This window comes from Hylobates moloch, unplaced genomic scaffold, assembly GCF_009828535.3.
Source record: "Hylobates moloch isolate HMO894 unplaced genomic scaffold, HMol_V3 SCAFFOLD_14, whole genome shotgun sequence".
Lineage (NCBI taxonomy): Eukaryota > Metazoa > Chordata > Mammalia > Primates > Hylobatidae > Hylobates > Hylobates moloch.
In genome coordinates this window covers 66,940,956-66,962,934 of record NW_026652289.1, presented here as the reverse complement: position 1 = coordinate 66,962,934, position 21,979 = coordinate 66,940,956, and the positions used below count along the sequence as shown (strand labels likewise).

The window sequence follows — 21,979 nt, the reverse complement described above, 5'->3', positions numbered from 1 at the left end:
CAATAAGTGAATGAAGAAATTAAGAAGGAAATATAAAATTTTCTTAAAGCAAATGAAAATGGAAATACAATATATCAAAAACTATAGGATACAGCAAAAGCAGCACTAAGAGGGAAGTTTACAGCAATAAATGCCTATATCAAAAAAGTAGACACATTTCAAATAAACAACCTAACAACATACCTTAAGAATCTAGAAAAGCAAGAATAAACCAAAACCAAAATTAGTAGAAGGAAAAAATAATAAAGATCAGAGCAGAAATAAATAAAATTGAGACAAAAAAATACAAAAGATCAATGACACAAAAAGTTTTTTGAAAAAATAAAATGGACAAACTTTTAGCTAGACTACAAAAAAAGAGAAGACCTCAAATAAATAAAATCAAACATGAATAAGGAAACATAACAATTGATACCAAGGAAATACAAAAGGATCATTAGAGACTATTTTGAACAACTATCTGCCAACAAACTGGAAAACAGAGAAGACAGAGATAAATTTATGGACACATACAGTCTACTAATAATGAACCCTGAAGAAACAGAACACCTAATTGGAAGACATCATGTTAAGTGAAATAAGCCAGGAACAGAAAGTTAAACACTGCACATTCTCACTCATATGTGGTAGCTAAAAAACAGTTGGTCTCATAGAAGTAAAAATTAGAACAGCAGATACTAGAGGCTGGGAAGGATAGGGAGAAGGGGGTATAGGGAAAGATTTCTTAAAGGAGATACAAAATTACAGCAAGATAGGAGGAATCAGTTCTAGTGTTCCATAGCATTGTAGGATGACTACAGTTAACAATATTATTATATAGTTTCATACAGCTAGAAAAAGGATATTGAATGTTCCTAACACAAAGAAATGATAAATATTTGAGATATGAATATGTTAACTATCCTGATCTAATCACTATATATTACAGATATAACACAATATCATAAGTATGTACAATTATGTGTCAATTTTTAAAAATTATTTTAAAAGAAACACAAAGCCTGAGCAGACCAATAACAAGTAACAAGATCAAAGCAATAATAAAAAGGTCTTCCCTCAAAGAAAAGCCAAGGACCTGATGGCTTCACTGCTGAATTCTACCAAACACTTAAAAAATGAACTAATAACCATTCTACTCAAATTCTTCAAAAAAAAAAAACACTGCAGAGCGGGGAATACTTCTAAACTCATTTTACAAAGGCCAGCATTAACCTATTACTAAAACTAGACAAAGATACAACAACAACTACAATCCTCAACAAAATACCAGCAAACTGAATGCAGTAACACTTAAAAAATATCCATTACTATGATCAAGTGAGATTCATCCCAGGGATGCAAGGATGGTTCAACATAAGCAAATTAACATGACACATGACATTAATAGAATCAAGGACAAAAACCACATGATCATTTCAACAGATGCTAAAAAAGCATTTGACAAAATTTGATATTGCTTTATGAAAAAAGCTCTCAACAAACTAGGTACAGAAGGAACATATCTCAAAATGATAAAGGCTATATATAACAAACCCACAGCTAACATCATACTGAAGAGGGAAAATTTGAAAGCCTTTCCTCCAAGATCTAGAAAAGACAAAGATGCCCACTTTCACCACTTTTATTTCACATAGTGAAGTCCTAGTCAAAGCCCTCAGGCAAGAGAAAGAAAAAAAGGGCATCCAAATTTGAAAAAAAAAAAAAAAAAAAAAAAAAGTCAAATTATCCTTGTTCACAAACAACATGATATTACATTTAGAAAAACCTAAAGACTCCACACACATTAAAAAAAAAGAAAAAACCTGTTAAAACGGATAAATTTGGTAAAGCTGCAGGATACAAAATCAATATATTAAAATCAAATGGCTGGGCACAGTGGCTCATGCCTGCAATCCTAGCACTTTCAGAGGCCAAGGCAGGTGAATCGCTTGACCTCAGGAATTTGAGACCAGCCTGGGCAACATGGCGAAACTCCATCTCTACAAGAAAAAAAAAAAAAAGCTGGGCTTGGTGGTACACAAATGTAGTCCCTGATATTTGAGAGACTGAAGGGAGAATTACTTGAGCCTGGGAGGTTGAGGCTGGAGTGAATCATGATCACACCACTGCACTCCAGCCCAGGTGACAGAGTGAGACCCTGTCTCCAAAAAAAAAAAAATCAATTGCATAGCTTCATGCCAACAACAAACAAACTAAAAAAGAAATCAAGAAAGCAATACCATTTACAATAGCTACAAAAAATATATAAAATACCTAGGAATAAGATTTGACCAAAATGTATAAAGCTATGAAACACTAATGAAAAAAATGAAATAGGACACCAAAAAATAGAAAGATATCCCTTATTCATGGTTTATAAGAATTTAATATTGTTAAAATGTCTCTACTACCCAAAGCGATCTACAAGAGCAATGCAATCCCTATCAAAATACCGATGATATTCTTCACATAAACAGAGAAAACCTAAAATTCATATGGAACCTGAATAGCCAAAGTAATCCTGAGCAAAAAGAATAAAGCTGAACACATCACACTAACTGACTTCAAAATATACCAAAGTTATGGTAACCAAAACATCGTGGCAGTGGCATAAAAACAGACCAATGGAACAAAATAGAGAACCCGGAAATAAATGCATGCATTTACAGCCAACTCATCTTCAACAAAGGCGGCAAGAGAATATACTGGAAAAAGACAGTGTCTTCAATAAATGGTGCTGGGAAAACTGGATAACCATATGATGCAGGAGAATTAAACTAGACCCCTACCTCTTGCCATATGCAAAAATGAAACAGAAATGGATTAAAGACTTAAATCTACGACCTGATACCATAGAACTATTTAAAGAAAACATTGGGGAAATGCTTTGGGACATTGGTCTAGGCAAAGACTTTCTGGATAAGACCTCAAAAGCACAATCAACACAAGTGAAAACAAACATATAGGATTACATTAAGCTAAAAGGCTGCACAGCAAAGGAAACAAAGTAGAGACAACATACCGAAAGAGAGAAATTATTTGCAAACTATCTGTCTAATAAGAGATTAATAACCAGAAAATATAAGGAACTCAAAACACTCCACAAGCTTGGTGGAGTGTTTTGAACTCCTTAAAAAAAAAATCTGATTTAAAAACGGGCAAAAGATCTGAATAGGCATATCTCAAAAGAAGATACACAATGGCAAACATGTATATGAAGAAATGTTCAACATCACTAAACACCAGGGAAATGCAAGTCAAAACCACAATGAGATTATCTCACCCCAGTTAGAGGCTTTAATTAAAAAAAAAAAAAAAGAGAGATGCTGGCATGGAAGTGGAGATAGGGAAACACTTGTACAGTGTTGATGGGAATGTAAAGTAGTAGAGCTACATGGAAAACAGTATGGAGTTTCCTCAAAAAACTAAAAATAGAACTATAATCCGCAATTCCACTGCTTGGTATATATCCGAATGAAAGGAAATCAGAATATTGAAGGGGTACCTGCAGTCCCATATTTATTGCAACACTATTCACAATAGCTAAGATGTGGAACCAACGTAAATGTCCATCAACAGGTGAATAGATAAAGAAAACGTGCTACATATACAGAATGGAATATTATTCAGTAATAAAAATGACTGAAATCCTGTCATTTGCAGCAATATGGATAGGACTGGAGGTCGTTATGTTAAGTGAAGCCAGTCAGGTACAGAAAGACAAATAACACATGTTCTCACTCATATGTGGGAGCTAAAAAAAAAAAAAAGTATATTTTATAGAGAGTAGATGTTGGTTACCAAAGGATGAGAAGGGGATGGGAGGGAACAAGAGAAGTTGGTTAATGGGTACAAAAATATAGTCAGAAGGAGTAAGATCTTGTGTTAGCTAGTATAGTAGGGTTACTACAGTTAACAATAATGTATTCTATAGCTCAAAATAGCTAGAAGATTTGGAATGTTCCCAACATAAAGAGAAATGTTTCAGGTGATAGAGACGCCAATTACTCCAATTTGATTGTTGCACATTTTATGTATGTATCAAAATATCACATGTACCCCGCAAAATGTACAACTATTATGTATGAATTTTTAAAAAGAAATTAAAATCAACAATTTTACTTTCTTTTTGCTTCCATTTGCTTGTTAAATCTTTACCATCTATCTTCATGGTTATAATTCTCTGTTAGCTTGGCTGAAACAGAACTCTTGTAAACAACTTACAGTTAAATCTTATTTTTTAATTTAATCTGAATGTTTTTATCTTTTAATAGAATTTAAACCATTTTCATTTACTGACATAACTGATGGGAAGCATGGTCTAGTAGAAAAAGTTCACGGACTTTGAAGTCAGACAGATCTGATTTTGAATTCCAACTAGCAGTTCAAAGTTCCTATCATAAGAATTAGTGATAATATATAAAAAGCATTAATATATGATATGTCCTCAATAAAATGTATCTGTCATTTATTATATACTTTCTTAGGTTTCTTTCTTTTACTATAACAGCAAAGTTTTACTTATTTTCATTTTCTCATTGTTTTGAAATTCCTTTCTCACTGATTTGAGTTCTACCAATTGATAGCTTTTTAAAAAAGATATAATCTTTGTCATTTCTCTAATAAAATTCAGGATTAAATGGGACATAAATATATAGTATGCATAGAATACAGTTTCCCCTCTCCCCTTACACTTTATTTTGCTGTCTTTATCTTTTATTTCACCTTGCTTTCTCTTATTTCATAGTTGTCATGTCTTTATAACTTAGTTGAGGATGCCAGGCATACATTTTGAAATGCTTCTTCTGGTCCTGTAGTAAAAAATTTTTCAGAGGTATGACTACCTTCTGAATCAATAGGATAATGCTACCTTTTTCTAATGAAGTATTTTTTTCATAAAGCCCATGTTGGGGTTTTTTCTGTTTATCATACTTAAATGAGGAAAGATCTGGGTAAACCTAGTGTTTGCCAACAATGTATGATTTTCTCTGAACTCCCCTGTCATGTCCACTTGGGCCTAAGCAGAACTCCCTTCTCTGATCAACTGAGTGGACAAGGACATGAACAATTTCCTTGCTTATAACTCAGCTCTCAGTACGTGGCAGACTATCTGCTGACTGAGGTGGAATCCCCCTCTCTTCCTACTGCCTCATTCTCTAACACCAAATAGAAGAGAAACATTAAAAACTGAAATCCCTGACCATGCTGTTAACAGAATTCTTCCCGGATCTGCTTCTATACACAGACCTTTATATCCTCCTCCAGAATGTCATTGCTACCTTCTCTCTAGTATCTATATGCTACTTACTGGGAGCTACAGTTGCTGAGTAGTATCAAATGTGAGGAGAGAAGAAATGAGGATAATTCAGTAACTACTGGCCAATTACTATTTTAAAGCAAAAGTCAAGAAAGCCTTTTAACAGCTGGCATTATCGGACAGTGAACAATGGACAATGACTCTATTTAAACTCTTTCATCATGGAATATATTCATACAGAAACTGGATGATACATTACTAATGCAGGAGCAATTCCTATACCAGATGGAAGGCTGGTATATGAATCCTTTGGGCCCTTTCAGAGGCTAAGAGTCTAAAAAATAACATATTTAATCAACTCAGCTACCTAAATATTGTTTCAATAACTATTTCACTAAATTTCTTACATGCGATAATTTGCATACTGTCAGACTTCAATAATTAACAAAATACATAGCTGTACTTAGGAAAACAAGCTTTAAAAACTCATAGCCAAAAGTGGCATAGGTATGTTCAAAATAAAATTGTTTTTAACTTAGTCTTACAATTCCTTCCTTTTAAAACAGGTAAATTAATTAAAAAGGTGCTTTACATAGGCAAGATAAAGCAGGTCTATTTTTTAAATTGTAAATAAATTACTTTGATTGATCTAAGGCAATATACTGGTTTGAACTACAGTATTTGCCATCTAAAGTCCAAAAGCTACTTATTCTGGAAATACTTCCGATTCACTTTTAGTTCAGTTAGGACAAGGAGTCAGTAAAGATAGCTTCTCTACTTCCTTCACTGTCAGGTAACTCATATAGCACTCATTCACACCAAATGATACCTTTAACAGATCATGTTCCCCAACATTTGCTGCGTATGTCCATGTAAGTTTTCTGGTACCAGTAGGATCTTCCCAGGCAAAAAGTCGAGCCTGTCTTGGCAGCAAGACCATTTCTTCTGGTGACCCACTAAAAGACAATGAACAGAGAGAAAATCAGAATATCTTGGAGATAAGAAACCCAAACCTGTAGTTTACTGAGGACGGGATTAGCACAAAAGTCCTACGAAATTGCTTTGGTTAATAAAACACAACTCTACCTAAAAACAAGTACTCTAAAATATCTAATAAACTAATGGTTTTCAAGCTTGGGGAAACAGAATATTGCCCTTTCTGAAGCTTCAATGCACTCGGAATTGATCCAAGTGGAATCATATCAATGGAATTCATTAGGGTAAACAGATTGCCAGATCAGAGTCCACCTGTAGAAATGGCTGTGAAGAGTAAATATCTTTAGTAGCAGAAGAACTTCTATTCAGTGCTTAAATTTAAACATATTTTTTAGAGACAGGGTCCTCTGTTTCCCAGGCTGGAATGCAGTGTTCACTCACAGGCAAGATCATATTGCACTACAGCCTCAAACTCCTGGGCTCATGAGATGCTCCTACCCAAGCCTCTCAAGTAGCTGTGATTATAGGTATGCACTACTGTGACCAGCTAAGCTTTTTAATCAAATACAATACTTAAGATATATTATGGGTCAGAGCAACAAAAAAGTTATGTTCACACTGTTACTACACAAAGTATGGTCTGTAAACAAGCAGAATAAGTATTACCTGGGGTCCTGCAGGAAAGGCAAAGTCCTGGGCCCCATCCAAAACCTACTGAGTCAAAATCTGCATCTTAACAAGACTCCCAGGAGATTTTAAAATTGATTATTACAGTTTAAAAAGTATTTGTCCATTTAATGCAAAAAATATTCCAGAGAACTGGGAGAAAAAAAGTAATCCAACTAGGTTTTAATCCTAATCTGTACTTTTAAGTCTCTCACCGGATTCACTCCATTAGAGTTAAGACTAGGGAAATCTTTAAGAAATTTACATATATACATACATTTATATGCATGAATATATATACACATATATACATTATATGCATGAACATATATACACATATATACATTATATGCATGAATATATATACACATATATACATTATATGCATGAATATATATACACATATATACATATGTTAATATAAATATATATAATTTTATAAATAAAATTATTCGATATTTTAAGGGCTTAAATTCTCTACCATTAAATAATGACACCATCCAAAACAAATGACAGCAAAGGCAAGAACAATGAAATTCCTATCAGCCAATGATATACATTCAACACCACTATCTAGTCATTGTCTTCTCATTTAACCTTCTACTATCCCTACCCAAAAAAACTAAACACAGATTTATAGGAAAAGGTTCACTGAGAGTTACCAGATTACCAGGAAAGGGAATACTTAAACAGGTTCACTCCCTTATCTGCCATTATGAAATTTAAAAAGCTCTAAAAGCCCAAAGATTTTTCTGGAAAGTTGGTGTCAAAACTCATTTGGTGGCAAAACCTGACCTGAATTGATATGAAACTATTAATAATTTCTATTTATCCCATTTGATGTGAATATTCATCAGTTTTGCTGCAGAAATGTTAATGTGTTTACAGAGTGTTATCTCAAAACATGTAAGGGTATTAGACATAAACACCATGTGTTCCATATCACCTTTCTAAAATCTAAAAACATTTTGAATATGAAACCAAAGTGTTTCCCATTAGTTACCGTGAACCAATAAAAGTATTTCCCATTAACCCTTTTTTCTCATACCTCTGTTTGTATGTGAGGATGTCCCATGGTGTATGGTTCATTATTAAGGCAGGTGCAGATCCCTCATGGTAATCAGAAAAAGTTATGACAGTTGAATGTTCGGCAGTGTTTACATCCACCAAGATACCCCCATTCTATTGTAGAAAAAAAAGTATGTTTGATGTACTGGTTTAATCTACACTTACATATGGAATTTCAATATTACGTAAAACACAAAAGCTTTGGTTTTTTTTTTCGAGACAGAGTCTTGCTGTCACCCAGGCTGGAGTACGGTGGCGCCATCTTGGGTCACTGCAACCTCCGTCTCCCAGGTTCAACCAATTCTCCTGCCCTAGCCTTCCGAATAGCTGGGATTACAGGCATGTGCCACCAAGCCCAGCTAGTTGTTGTACTTTTTAATAGAGATAGGGTTTCACCATATTGGCCAGGCTGGTCTCGAACTCCTGACCTCGTGATCCGCCCGCCTCAGCCTCCCAAAGTGCTGGGATTACAGGCATGAGCCTCCACACCCGGCCTGTTTTCTTAAGTTCTTACTAAAAAGCAAACTGGCTCTGATCTGTTATAAATATATGCTGGTATTACATATTGATATAGCAGCACCTTCAAATAATTACCAGTAAATTTTGATAGCATGGTTTACTGAAATACCTCAAAGCAAGTTTTAAAAATCAAAGACATTTTATTTTAAAATATGAAAACTTCATCTATGTCCCTACAAAGGACATGAACTCATCATTTTTTATGGCTGCATAGTATTCCATGGTGTATATGTGCCACATTTTCTTAATCCAGTCTATCATTGTTGGACATTTGGATTGGTTCCAAGTCTTTGCTATTGTGAATAGTGCCACTGGAAACCATCATTCTCAGCAGACTATCACAAGGACAAAAAAACCAAACACTGCATGTTCTCACTCATAGGTGGGAATTGAACAATGAGAACACTTGGACACAGGAAGGGGAACATCACACACCGGGGCCTGTTGTGGGGTGTGGGGAGAGGGGAGGGATAGCATTAAGAGATATATCTAATGTAAATGACGAGTTAATGGGTGCAGCACACCAACATGGCACATGTATGCACATGTAACAAACCTGCACGTTGTGCACACGTACCCTAGAACTTAAAGTATAATAAAAAAATAAATAAAAATAAAAATAAAATAAAATATGAAAACTTACCAGATCTTCTAAGCTCAATAAAGTGCCATTATCCTGTCGGTTATAAAAGAATGGTTTGGAAGATCCTTCACAGCCCACCACTCTCACACAAAGTTTGCCTGACAAATTTTCAGGCCAAAATGGAAGGCACTAAAAATATAGAAGTTATTATCGGTCTTAAGACAATACAGTTATATAATAAATAAGACATTACCTAATTAAATTTTCAATTCTGATTCTGATCTTGATTAAAGTATTATGAAGTTTCTAAAAATATGTCCTCCACATCTCATAGTAAGATTACTGACAATATAATGACCATGAAACCAAAGAAATCACATCAGGAGAATACAGATATATTAGTCTGTATGTATTTATGGTATAACTGCAATATGAGAAACTGAAGAGCCTGTTGATTAAGAATTATAAAATTCATTTTAATTATTTAAAAATTATAAAAATTAAAATATCATTTGCTTTTGTGTATACCCATTTTAATTCATTAAAACATGATGAATTTTTTCAGAGTATCTTAATCATAGATAAACCAGAAAGACAATTGAAGGCAGAGGAGAGAACACCTTGCTGGAAGTTCTGACACCATCCTCCTAGCTGTTTGATATTAATCAGACCATATACTTACTTCTTTGAGCCTCAGTTTTATTTATAAAACTGAATATTTCATTCCTAATACAAAATGTCCTTCTGTTATAGAATACTAGGTAAATTCTATTTCTGAATAAAAAATACTACTATAATCAAACCCACATACAGATTAAAAAAAATAAGCACTTATTTGTTGCTGAGTTTATGGAGATCATTCTAAGTGCCTTGAACAGACCAGCTCTTAGAGCTCTAACTTTGTTTGTATTGTAATTGGAATCCTTCCTTTGTGAGTCTTTTGCTAAATATTTTTTAAGTAACTTTAGAATCTTTCTTTAAACAGTAGAAAGTGACGTTCAACTATCCTGAGAGTCAGCTGGTTTGGTTGAAAACTCAGTCAAGATCAAGCACTAGTGCTTATCTTTGCACCTGTCCTCTTCTGGCACACATTCCCCCATTTGCTTCACCTCCTCGAATCTTACTGAGCATGAGGAGCTTAGTTCAAATCCCACCTCTTCTGTGAAACTTTTATCTTTTGATCTATAACACCATGATTTCAACTACCAATGACTTTATCAATCTTGGAAAAGTCTGAAACTCAGTGAGAGGGTGGAATTTTAGCTAATTTTCAAAGAAATTTCCAGCTCACCTATTCAGAAATTCTATAACCACCTATAACTTAGCATGTGCTATCTATCTCTCCACATGCTGACTTTTATGACTCTTTTAAGATAATAGCTTCTTGAATATAGAGACATTATCTTGACTATGGAGACACCATATAGTACATACTCTCTATGTACTTTTTACAGTACATAGCTATGTTCTACACATACAGGAAGAATTAGAAAAAAGACTATTAATGATCTAGACTGGGCTAGTGTATTATCAAAACTTTTCTTCTTTTTTTAAAAATATAGTATAAAAAAATCTTTCAAAGCTGGCTGTCATATTTCAACACATAAATATGATGGAGTCTGAAAAAGAGGTATATACAATTCTTATTTAGATGTCAATATTTATTTGTATATTTTAGGAATCAGTTGTAACAAAGAAAAATGTTACCTCTGAAGAAGCAATATAGTTCCATTTATTAGTTGGCATTGAGCCATTAGATGCAATCTCTCCAACTTCTAGTTCTAATGATGACTTGTTTGCAATGGTACAAAAGGGAGTCAGGGTAACTATTCGTGAAAGGTTGAAACTGCTCATTTTGATGCTAACACCAACCTGTGGAAAGGAAAAAAGCTTATTTTCCAGTTTATTCAATGTCTTTGAAATATACATACATCCCCTCATTCACACACAAACGTCTTAAAATATTTGAAAATAATAATTCTTAAATAAAGCATAAGTTACATTCTGCAACAGATTATCTTCTAAGAAAAAAATTGTAGTTCCTTAGTTTGGCTCCATCAGAAACAATTCAAGAAATATCAATTAGTAATTTAACTAATGACTTGCAATGACAGATTTAATATGTCTAGCATTCTTTACTTCTTAAAATTCCAAACATAAATTGCTTTATAATTAGTGTACAGGTTTTTGTTATCTGTTATTAGTAAAATAAAAATTTTGAAGTAGTAATAGGTTAATTGGCATCAGATTATTCAAATTTTCATACTAGTCAAATTTAAGATTTAAGAAATGTCTGGCAAGGGGTGGCACAGAATAAGGATTCTAGCATACTGTGAATATTTACCAAGTTGCTCACTTGGATGGATTAAACTCACTGTCTTAAACTTAGACAAATTCAGGTTTTGCTCTGGTATCAGTGACCATAAAAATTTGTAGTGATAACAGCCCTCCACATTATCACTTTAAATTCAAATTTCGGTACACTTTAGGAGCCAACTTGTTTGTTGAACTGTAGCAAAGGTGAATGGAATCAAAGGTAAATAAGGAAGCAGAATCTTACCAGGTACTCCATATTGTTGGCAGGACACTTCACACACCCATAACTTCCCACTGTATCCAACGAGAAACTACTGGACCAGGCACTAGTTGAAATTTTTAATTGTACCTATACCAAAGAGCACATATCGTCATATAAGAAATCTAAAACACTATAATAATTTTATTTGAGAGAAAGTTGCTGGACTACTAGAAATTTCTTTAGTACCGTGGGACACAGAAAAATATAATCAAAGCCATATTGCAAACAGGCAACAGAAACACAAAAACTCTAGGGAACAACAAGACAAAAACTTTCTGAGAAAGTTCTGACTTTGCAATGAGTATAGTAAACCTATGCAATGAGTATAGTAAACCTAGATACCAATGAGATTCTGTATTGTTTTTTAAAAAGAATTATAATGCAAAATGATGTTTTCCAGGGATAGACTTATGATACAGAGCTAACAAATTTTTAAAGTCTTAGCATATAGAGCATTTATGTCTTTAACATTATTCAGCAGACACTACATTAAAGACATTGTGATAGGCAGAATGGAAGACAACAGGACACCGTTCCTGTCTTCAATGAGCTTCCAAGTAGAAAGAGAGATTAGGAAATACATACGAAAAATTATGATACAAGACTCAACGGGGTAAGAGTCATACAAGGGCAAAAAATGCTATCAAGGTGAGAGGATAAACAGTTTACTTCTGGTTCTGGGATTTAGATAAAGTTTTATAGAAGAGATCAAACTGTGCCCTTAAATTAATCTCACCTTCACCCACCCAATTAGTTTGTAAAAAACTTGAGGACAACTAGAGGTCAGACACATAAACAAGCAATTACAATACCATGTGTTAATCAACACTCAAAGATAGTGGCGTTCCCAAAGCATCACCTGTTGGAAATGCAAATTCTAAAACCATACCCAGACCTACTGAATCAAACTCTACAGACAGGACCCAGCAATCAGTGTTTAAAACCCTTCAGGTGCCAGGCGTGGTGGCTCACACCTGTAATCCCAGCATTTTGAGAGGCCGAGGCGGGCAGATTACCTGAGGTCAGGAGTTCGAGACCAGATTGCCAATATGGTGAAATCCCATCTCTACTAAAAATACAAAAATTAGCAGGGTATGGTGGCAGGCACCTGTAATCCTAGCTACTTGGGAGGTTGAGGCAGGAGAATCGCTTGAACCCAGGAGGTGGAGGTTGCAGTGAACCAAGACCATGCCATTGCACTCCAGCCTGGGCAACAAGAACAAAACTACGTTTCTTTCTTTTGAGATGGGGTCTCACTCTATCACCCAGGCTGAAGTGCAATGGCGCGATCTCAGCTGACTGCAACCTCTGCCTCCCGGGTTCAAGTGATTCTCCTGCCTCAGCCGCCCAAGTAGCTGGGATTACAGGCATCTGCCACCACGCCCAGCTAATTTTTGTATTTTTAGTAGAGACGGGGTTTCACCAGGTTGGCCAGCCTGGTCTCAAACTCCTGACCTCAGGTGATCCACCAGCCACAGCCTCCCAAAGTGCTGGCTGGGATTACAGGCATGAGCCACCCAGCCTGGCCAAAACTCCGTCTCAAAAAAAAAAAAAAAAAACCACCTTTAGGTGATTCTAATAATGTACACTGCAATTTGAGAACCACTACTCCTGTACGAACACGGATGGGCTGTCTAGACCCATTTTAAATGGTTAGAAAATCTTCATACATATCAGGCTTGAGCAGAATGCCAAAGGATGAACAGCAGATAATCAGGAATGATGAGGAAGACAGAAAAAAAACAGGGGAAGAGGCATTGTAGGCAAAGGGTGCAGCAAATACAAAAGCCTAGAGGTGAGTCCTTGGGGAAGTGTGTGGTGAGGGATATCAAAACGTGAGCCTGAAGAGGAAAGAAGGGACCAGAGCATAAAGGAGGAGGCTTAGGCATTAGGTTTCTCTCCCAAAGGCCTGCCTGAGAGCTTCACACATAGGAAGGTTCAACTAATATGCCAAATTCAATGGTTACATCTTTAGAAATGCCATTTCATCACTGGTAAAGTATGTAAATTCAAGCTATTCTATCTACTATACTACTACTACTACTACTACTACTACTACTACTACTACTACTACTATACTACTACTACTACTACTACTACTACTACTACTACTACTACTACTACTACTACTACTTCAAGAACACAGGTAACTCTATAGGCATTGGAGAAAAGGGCAACTCAGTCTCAGGAAACCTACTGGTTCCTAACATCCCACTTGATTATGCTTAAGTCTCCTTGAACTTAATTCATACCAATGGCATTTAGCAAATAGGTTAGCACGGTTTTAGGAAAGACAAATGACTCCCAAGTTTCCAGATTAGGAATTTATCTGCTTTAACTTATTATGTGAACAAAACCACACCTTATTTTTAGTAAAAATGTTCTTCTTCTTGAAAGAAAATAAAATAATATCCCTGAAATCAGCTGGATGTTTCACATGAATATCTTCTGAACGATACTGGAGAACCCGGGTAGTCTTGTTGATTAGCCAATAGGGACTAAAGACAGACAGCACCATCCGGCTGCCAATTCTCCTGACGTGGACTGACAGGTCGACTGTCGTCACTTCTGTGGAGTCAGAAGAAAAACACACAGGAAAGAATTCTGGAAGTGTATCACGTATGCGGAAATGTCCATTCCAGTTTTTGCCCTGGTATTTCACCAGGACTAATTCCATTATTTCACCACTGATTCTCGAATGCAGAACATCAGCAGTACTGCCTTCTGCCAGCTCATGAGTTTCTGCTGTTCCCTAAAAACAAACAAAAATTTGCTTAGTAACTTTTTAAAACCTCTGAAATAACAAAATTCATATTTTTCACAAATGCTAAATAACCTACCAGATGCAGGTAAACTGCTAAGTCTTCTGTGAAGTACCATGCTTACATATTACAAATGTCCAGTACTCACTAAGGACTAAAAAGAAAACACCACACCATAGCCATAGGCAGAAACTGACTTTGGCCATTAGGAGGCTAATAGCCATCAGTTTTGTGAAAAAATCAGGTCTATATCAAGAATCAAAGACTAGATTCAGGAAGCCTAGCTGTTGTCTATTAGAGCTATGTCATTAAATGAGCCACTTAACTGCCTGGCCTTCGGTTTTATCCTCTAATTATAGACCATGCCTAATGGTTCCCACATGAATGGAATAAGAAAATTGTTCTTATTTACTCGTCAGAGTAAAAAGTTACTCTGACTAGAAAATCTTTATTACTTCTTAAGGCCTTTGACAAAATTCAACAACCCTCCATGCTAAAAACTCTCAATAAATTAGGTATTGAGGAGACGTATCTCAAAATAATAAGAGCTATCTATGACAAACCCATAGCCAATATCATACTGAATGGGCAAAAACTGGAAGTATTCCCTTTGAAAGCTGGCACAAGACAGGGATGCCCTCTCTCACCACTCCAATTCAACATAGTGTTGGAAGTTCTGGCCAGGGCAATCAGACAGGAGAAGGAAATAAAGGATATTCAATTAGGAAAAGAGGAAGTCAAATTGTCCCTGTTTGCAGATGACATGATTGTATATCTAGAAAACCCCATTGTCTCAGCCCAAAATCTCCTTAAGCTGATAAGCAACTTCAGCAAAATCTCAGGATACAAAATCAATGTACAAAAATCACAAGCATTCTTGTACACCAATCACAGACAGAGAGCCAAATCATGAGTGAACTCCCATTCACAATTGCTTCAAAGAGAATAAAATACCTAGGAATCCAACTTACAAGGGATGTGAAGGACCTCTTCAAGGAGAACTACAAACCACTGCTCAATGAAATAAAAGAGGATACAAACAAATGGAAGAACATTCCATGCTCATGGGTTGGAAGAATCAATATCGTGAAAATGGCCATACTGCCCAAGGTCATTTATAGATTCAATGCCATCCCCATCAAGCTACCAATGACTTTCTTCACAGAATTGGAAAAAACTACTTTAAGGTTCATATGGAACCAAAAAAGAGCCCGCATTGCCAAGTCAATCCTAAGCCAAAAGAACAAAGCTGGAGGCATCATGCTACCTGACTTCAAACTATACTACAAGGCTACAGTAACCAAAACAGCACGGTACTGGTACCACAACAGAGACATAGATCAATGGAACAGAACAGAGCCCTCAGAAATGATGCCGCATATCTACAACTATCTGATCTTTGACAAACCTGACAAAAACAAGCAATGGGAAAAGGATTCCCTATTTAATAAATGGTGCTGGGAAAACTGGCTAGCCATATGTAGAAAGCTGAAACTGGATCCCTTCCTTACACCTTATACAAAAATTAATTCAAGATGGATTAAAGACTTACATGTTAGACCTAAAACCATAAAAATCCTAGAAGAAAACCTAGGCAATACCATTCAGGACATAGGCGTGGGCAAGGACTTCATGTCTAAAACACCAAAAGCAATGGCAACAAAAGCCAAAATTGACAAATGGGATCTAATTAAACTAAAGAGCTTCTGCACAGCAAAAGAAACTACCATCAGAGTGAATAGGCAACCTACAGAATGGGAGAAAATTTTCACAACCTACTCATCTGACAAAAGGCTAATATCCATAATCTACAATGAACTCAAACAAATTTACAAGAAAAAAACAACCCCATCAACAAGTGGGTGAAGGACATGAAAGGACACTTCTCAAAAGAAGACATTTATGCAGCCAAAAAACACATGAAAAAATGCTCATCATCACTGGCCATCAGAGAAATGCAAATCAAAACCACAATGAGATTGGTACAATCTCACATCGGTTAGAATGGCGATCACTAAAAAGTCAGGAAACAACAGGTGCTGGAGAGGATGTGGAGAAATAGGAACACTTTTACACTGTTGGTGGGACTGTAAACTAGTTCAACCATTGTGGAAGTCAGTGTGGCGATTCCTCAGGGATCTAGAACTAGAAATACCATTTGACCCAGCCATCCCATTACTGGGTATATACCCAAAGGACTATAAATCATGCTGCTATAAAGACACATACACACGTATGTTTATTGCGGCACTATTCACAATAGCAAAGACTTGGAACCAACCCAAATGTCCAACAATGATAGACTGGATTAAGAAAATGTGGCACATATACACCATGGAATACTACACAGCCATAAAAAATGATGAATTCATGTCCTTTGTAGGGACATGGATGAAACTGGAAACCATCATTCTCAGCAAACTATCGCAAGGACAAAAAACCAAACACTGCCATGTGCTCACTCACAGGTGGGAACTGAACAATGAGAACACATGGACACAGGAAGGGGAACATCACACTCCGGGGACTGTTGTGGGGTGGGGGGAGGGGGGAGGGACAGCATTAGGAGATATACCTAATGCTAAATGACGAGTTAATGGGTGCAGCACAACAACATGGCACATGGATACATATGTAACAAACCTGCACATTGTGCACATGTACCCTAAAACTTCAAGTATAATAATTAAAAAAAAGACAGACAGTAATTATTTTTTTATTTTCCAAGGTTTATTTTCAATAGAACCTTGAAGAAATAATCACAATATTGACTTTAAAATAAAAACTTTAAGATGAAATATTTTCCCATTTTTTCCTATCTTTTAGTTAATGGAATTTTACTTAATTAATAAACAGACGATCATGCTTCTTAATTTAAGGAAGATGCAGTAAAGAGGCAGGGATCAAAAAGCCAAACTGCCTAGGTTCAAATCCCAGCTCCACCACTTCCTAGCTATGGAACCTTGAGCCAGTCACTTAACCCATTTTCAATTCAGTTTTCTTATGTGTAAAATGGGCGTAATAATAGTACCTACATCAGGAGGTTATTATAAAGAGTAAATAGGCTAATACATGTAAAGCACACAGAGCAGTTCCTGGCACATAGTAAATGTTATGCCAGTTTTTGCTATCATTAATATTATGAAGGCATTACACATTACACATACGCTATATAAAACACTGACCTCACTTAAAAATACCATAAAACAAAATCAGAATTTACTCTGTGCAACAATAAAAGTCAAACAAAATGCAAGAGACATACCTCAAGTAAATATCTTAGAGAATATGGGAGAAGATTCCGCAAAGTGAGAGAAGGATAAAGATGAATAATGTAAGCTACATCCCAGTCTTCCCCATGTGTACATATGTAGCTTAATTCATCAGGCAGAGCAACTGTATTCACTATGAGAGGTAAGAAGCTGACTTCTACTGATGGACACTGCAACATGCATCTGACTTCCCTGCTCCTATGAAGTTCTTCCTTCCAAGAAATGTAAGTGGTAGATTCCTTGTACTGATACTCTAAGATTCCAGCTGGCTGGATAAACAATTGACATCTGCAGAAAGAGGAAACAGTGACAATAAAGTTTTGATCCAGAACTTAAAAAAAGGAATCTCATTAAATCTTCCTGACAACTCTACAAGATAGGTGCTATTATTCCTGTTTTTACAGATATTCAGATGAGGAAACCAGGGCTAAAAAAAAGGTTAGGAAATTCACCCAAAATCATATAGCTAACTTATGGAGGAACTTTCTGAAAAGAACAAACAAAAAACAATTCTGTAAACAAGTCGACTTAAAAAAATTTTCATTTCAAATACAAAGGCAATCTAATAAAAATACTCAGAAAAATTCTGACATCAAATATACAATAAGGAATTTTCACCTGATAAATTCAATAATATAAATGTATTTCTCAATGGAAGACTAAATTATGTCTTAAAACTGGCTTTTACCAATCTTTAGTTAATAAAAATATGAAGTTATTTTCCAGAATATAAATCCTCAACTCAATACATTTAAACTTTAATACATTTAAGAAGTATCTACCTATATGAATCTAAAGGAACATGGAACTCCTCTTCAGGTCTGGCTATCCCAATGCGCTCCAATAGTTTAACATTCTTAACAAATTTATAGATGATAAATGCAATGGGGAAATGGTTTTTGATCTGTTGGACAAAAAAAAAATACAAGTTTTTTAAAAGATACGTAAGTTTGAAAGAAAAAATGAGAGCCACAAACAATCCTTTTAGGTCTAAAAAATTTCAAACTCAATATTGGAAGATATTTCTATTGGCAACTGAAAAATTTTAGGGTATTTAAGTGCTACATATATTAAACTTAATGTTTAAGAGGCAGTTGAAAACTAAGATATTCAAATGCTCCATATATTATAAGCTTATGTTTAGTATTAGTCTATATTATCTTTCAAATATTTATTATTCTCTGAAGATTTAAGCCATTTTTTCTCCATGACAATCTTTTCTCAATGCATCATACATAATAACTATACAGAAATGGATAGCAAAAAATCATGAGAAAAATAGTACAATTCTTTTCTTGACAACAGTCTGTTATGCACAGGAGCAAATAACAAACTATAAGATAACAATGTCCAAAGTTTGAAACCTTTTCATTTTTATCTGATGTTACAGGTAGGAAAAAAAAATGTTCTTTTGTTGACCATATGCTGAAACCTGTAGTAATACACAGAAAAAGAAAAATGTTGGATAAAACCTTAAAAGTAGAAAAAATATTTACACAGATTAAGATGCTAAAATGTTTTTCAGAGGGATAGATCATTCCAATATGCCTTCATACATACTTGAAAAATATAATCCAAGTGACAAAGAGAACGGAATGTTTCCTAACTACAATTACAACAATCCTCGGTCCTGAATATTTAAAGGAATATACCAAAAAAGCTTTATTGCTTTTACATTTGTCTTAAAAGATAGACAACAAAAATGAGCTTTAAGTAAACAAAACTATAGACATTTAAAATAAATATTACCAAAGCAAGCTGGACAGTAAATAGAAGCCATTTCTGTTTACTATTTATTTCTGAATAATTACTATTTATTTCTGAATAATCAGAATTGACCTAATGAAGTTTTACTGTATTCCTATATTCAGCTAAATGATTTAATATTTCTTGATACACTGAAAGGGATACAATTCACTTTGAAGTATTACCTGCAGAGGAGAGCGAAGGGTAATTACTTTATTCCCTTCAGTCGCATCAATTTGTACCAAGACAGAGTCAGAATGACTGGCATTGGGATTCCGGACATTATACAATCGCCGTCCAGGTCTGGCCACAGGAATATTTGCAACTTCTGTATATGCATGAGGTACTAAGGCAGTGCATAAGTGAAAAGAATTCCAAATATTGATTTCCCAATGTTTCTCTATGACAGAATAATCATTAGTACCTCAAAATAATGACGAGTATTTTTCCTCATCACTAGAAATGATCACCACAAATCGCTTTTCTTAGACATAAACTTAAAAAGAAGACCAGTTACTGTTCTAAAATTTTTGGCCGAAAACAATTTTTCTTGAGGTTTTGAATATAGAAACAAAATCCAACTTATTTCTTATTCTCTCAATCATATAGCAACAATCTTTTTCTTTGTCACAGTGCCAATACTGTAAGACTTCTGAATATAGCTATTTTCTCTCCTCATTAAACTCCTATCTTTTTAAAAACACATTATATATACAATATTATATATATTATATAACATACACATTATTTAAAGGCACAAAAATAATCTAGTTTTGTAAAGTATTTCTTAAATCAATAAAGTTTAATTTTCTCAAGTTTAGAAAACAAGAAACAAGAGGTTAGCAATTATATGTTTCAAATGTTGTATCTCCAGATATCTGCAGCAAAACGTTTTTTCACATTTTATCAAAAATAAGCCCACACCAACAACTGTTAAGATACCCTTAAGGAAAACAAATATAGCCTACCAATGGTCAGAGTGAAGAAGGAGCTTTCTTGACGGCTCAATATAGATAGGTTCCCTTGACTTGAAGGTACGATGCTGGCATATTCCAGTTCCAAATTCTGGCCAGCATCAACATCAAAAATATCACTTCTCTCAGGGAAGCCCATTACTCTGAGATTACAATTGGGCTTCACCTTAATGGGAACACCTACAGCATTTTTTACTGTAAAAGGAGCTCTGTCCTTCAAAGAGTAGTCAAAAGTAGAAGCAGTGCCCTCTGAAAAACCCTGAAAAGGAACATATCATCACAGTAAAATTTTGAAAACCATACATTCTTTCCAAAACCTATACCATAATTACACATTTTTTGGAAACTAATTTTGATGACAAAAATACTATATGTTTCATTTTAAAATTCCACTTGAAATATTCTAAGCAAGATTCAGACATACTTTTGCTAAATTGTTGAAAACATTAAGACAACTTTTGGATATTGTTATATTCATTGTATTTCCTGAAGAAATATGAATTGCCATTTGTGGCTCAGGAATAAAATCATCTCCTGGCAGCAAACTTTTATCCTGAACTGGGTTCTTCTTTACCTATGAAGAAAAATAACATAGCAAATTTAAATTATTAGCCAGTTGATAATAAAATAAAAATGCTGGAGTTCAGTTCTCCTAAACTGATCACTTTATAGTAATGCTTCGCAAAAGTCTTATTTTCAAAAATATACCATGCTTCACTTTGATTTCATGGAGATCAGCATTCATTCTTTCAGGGTATAGTCCAAGCATGGGGAAAAGTTTAGAATTATGCCATGAAATTCCTCAAAGCCAGCTACAATATTTGTCTCTTATGCATTCCTCAGAGCATAGCTATTTATTCAGTGTCACCCAACTGGTGATTATGTGTTGACGAGCAATCTAAGAGGACCCTGAAGTCTAAATTGATCCCTATTAGAGGTGCCATCTGGAAATGTTTCTTTCCTTCTATTTTTTAAACCAGTAACACCTTCAAATAAGTAATATTAATATAATAAACACTTAACTAGCCGTCAGATTCCATCAGCTTTTGTTATAGTAGTATTTCAAAAGCCTTGTAAAACATTCTTTGTTAGCCTCCCTATGCCAGAGAAAGGCAAGTCAGAAAAATATTACTTCTTTATTGACAGGAAATTGGAACACAGGTTAAGTGACTTATCTTTAACAAAAGAATAAGTGGAGTCAGTTTCAGTGCCTGACTCCTTAGTAAGGCTGCCCCAAAGAAGTATACTATGACAATTTCTTAACAATATATGACTCAAGTTCCTTTTAATCAAGAAAAATGTGCTCCAGTATCTAGGTTTCTGAGGTGTTCTCAAAAAATAACATAAAAAGATAACACATAAGAGTTCATTAACAATTCTCAAATATTCTGGTCTCACCCTTAAAAATCACTGAGTATACTAAAGAGCTTCATTTATGTTGTATCTACCAATATGTACTCTATTAACAATTAAAACTGAAAAAATTAAAAATTCATTTAAAAATAAAAATTACATGCTAATATAAATAACATTTTTAATCAAAAATAACTATTTTAAAAATACAGTGAGAAGAGGAACATACGCATATCTCTTTACTGCCTGCCTTAAGGTAAGACAGATAAATTCTCATTTCTGTTCT

The 21,979-nt window shown here is 34.8% G+C and overlaps 1 protein-coding gene across 9 annotated transcripts in view; it reads right to left on the bottom strand.

Moving 5' to 3' along the window:
* Positions 1 to 21,979, bottom strand: part of VPS13C (vacuolar protein sorting 13 homolog C) — a 382,862-nt gene that overhangs the window by 232,143 nt on the left and 128,740 nt on the right. For all 9 annotated transcript variants that reach the window (XR_009209815.1, XR_004251863.2, XR_004251861.2 and 6 more), the window contains 11 exons: positions 20,765 to 20,914; positions 20,335 to 20,599; positions 19,552 to 19,712; positions 18,403 to 18,524; positions 17,614 to 17,908; positions 13,949 to 14,338; positions 11,569 to 11,673; positions 10,716 to 10,880; positions 9,069 to 9,197; positions 7,887 to 8,020; positions 6,066 to 6,192 (listed from right to left, as the gene is read on the bottom strand). Coding sequence is in view for 5 of the 9 variants with exons in the window: in XM_032175861.2 (XP_032031752.1) it covers positions 6,066 to 6,192; positions 7,887 to 8,020; positions 9,069 to 9,197; positions 10,716 to 10,880; positions 11,569 to 11,673; positions 13,949 to 14,338; positions 17,614 to 17,908; positions 18,403 to 18,524; positions 19,552 to 19,712; positions 20,335 to 20,599; positions 20,765 to 20,914 (2,043 nt within the window). In the remaining 4 variants the exon portion in view is untranslated. The remainder of the gene's footprint in view (positions 1 to 6,065; positions 6,193 to 7,886; positions 8,021 to 9,068; positions 9,198 to 10,715; positions 10,881 to 11,568; positions 11,674 to 13,948; positions 14,339 to 17,613; positions 17,909 to 18,402; positions 18,525 to 19,551; positions 19,713 to 20,334; positions 20,600 to 20,764; positions 20,915 to 21,979) is intronic.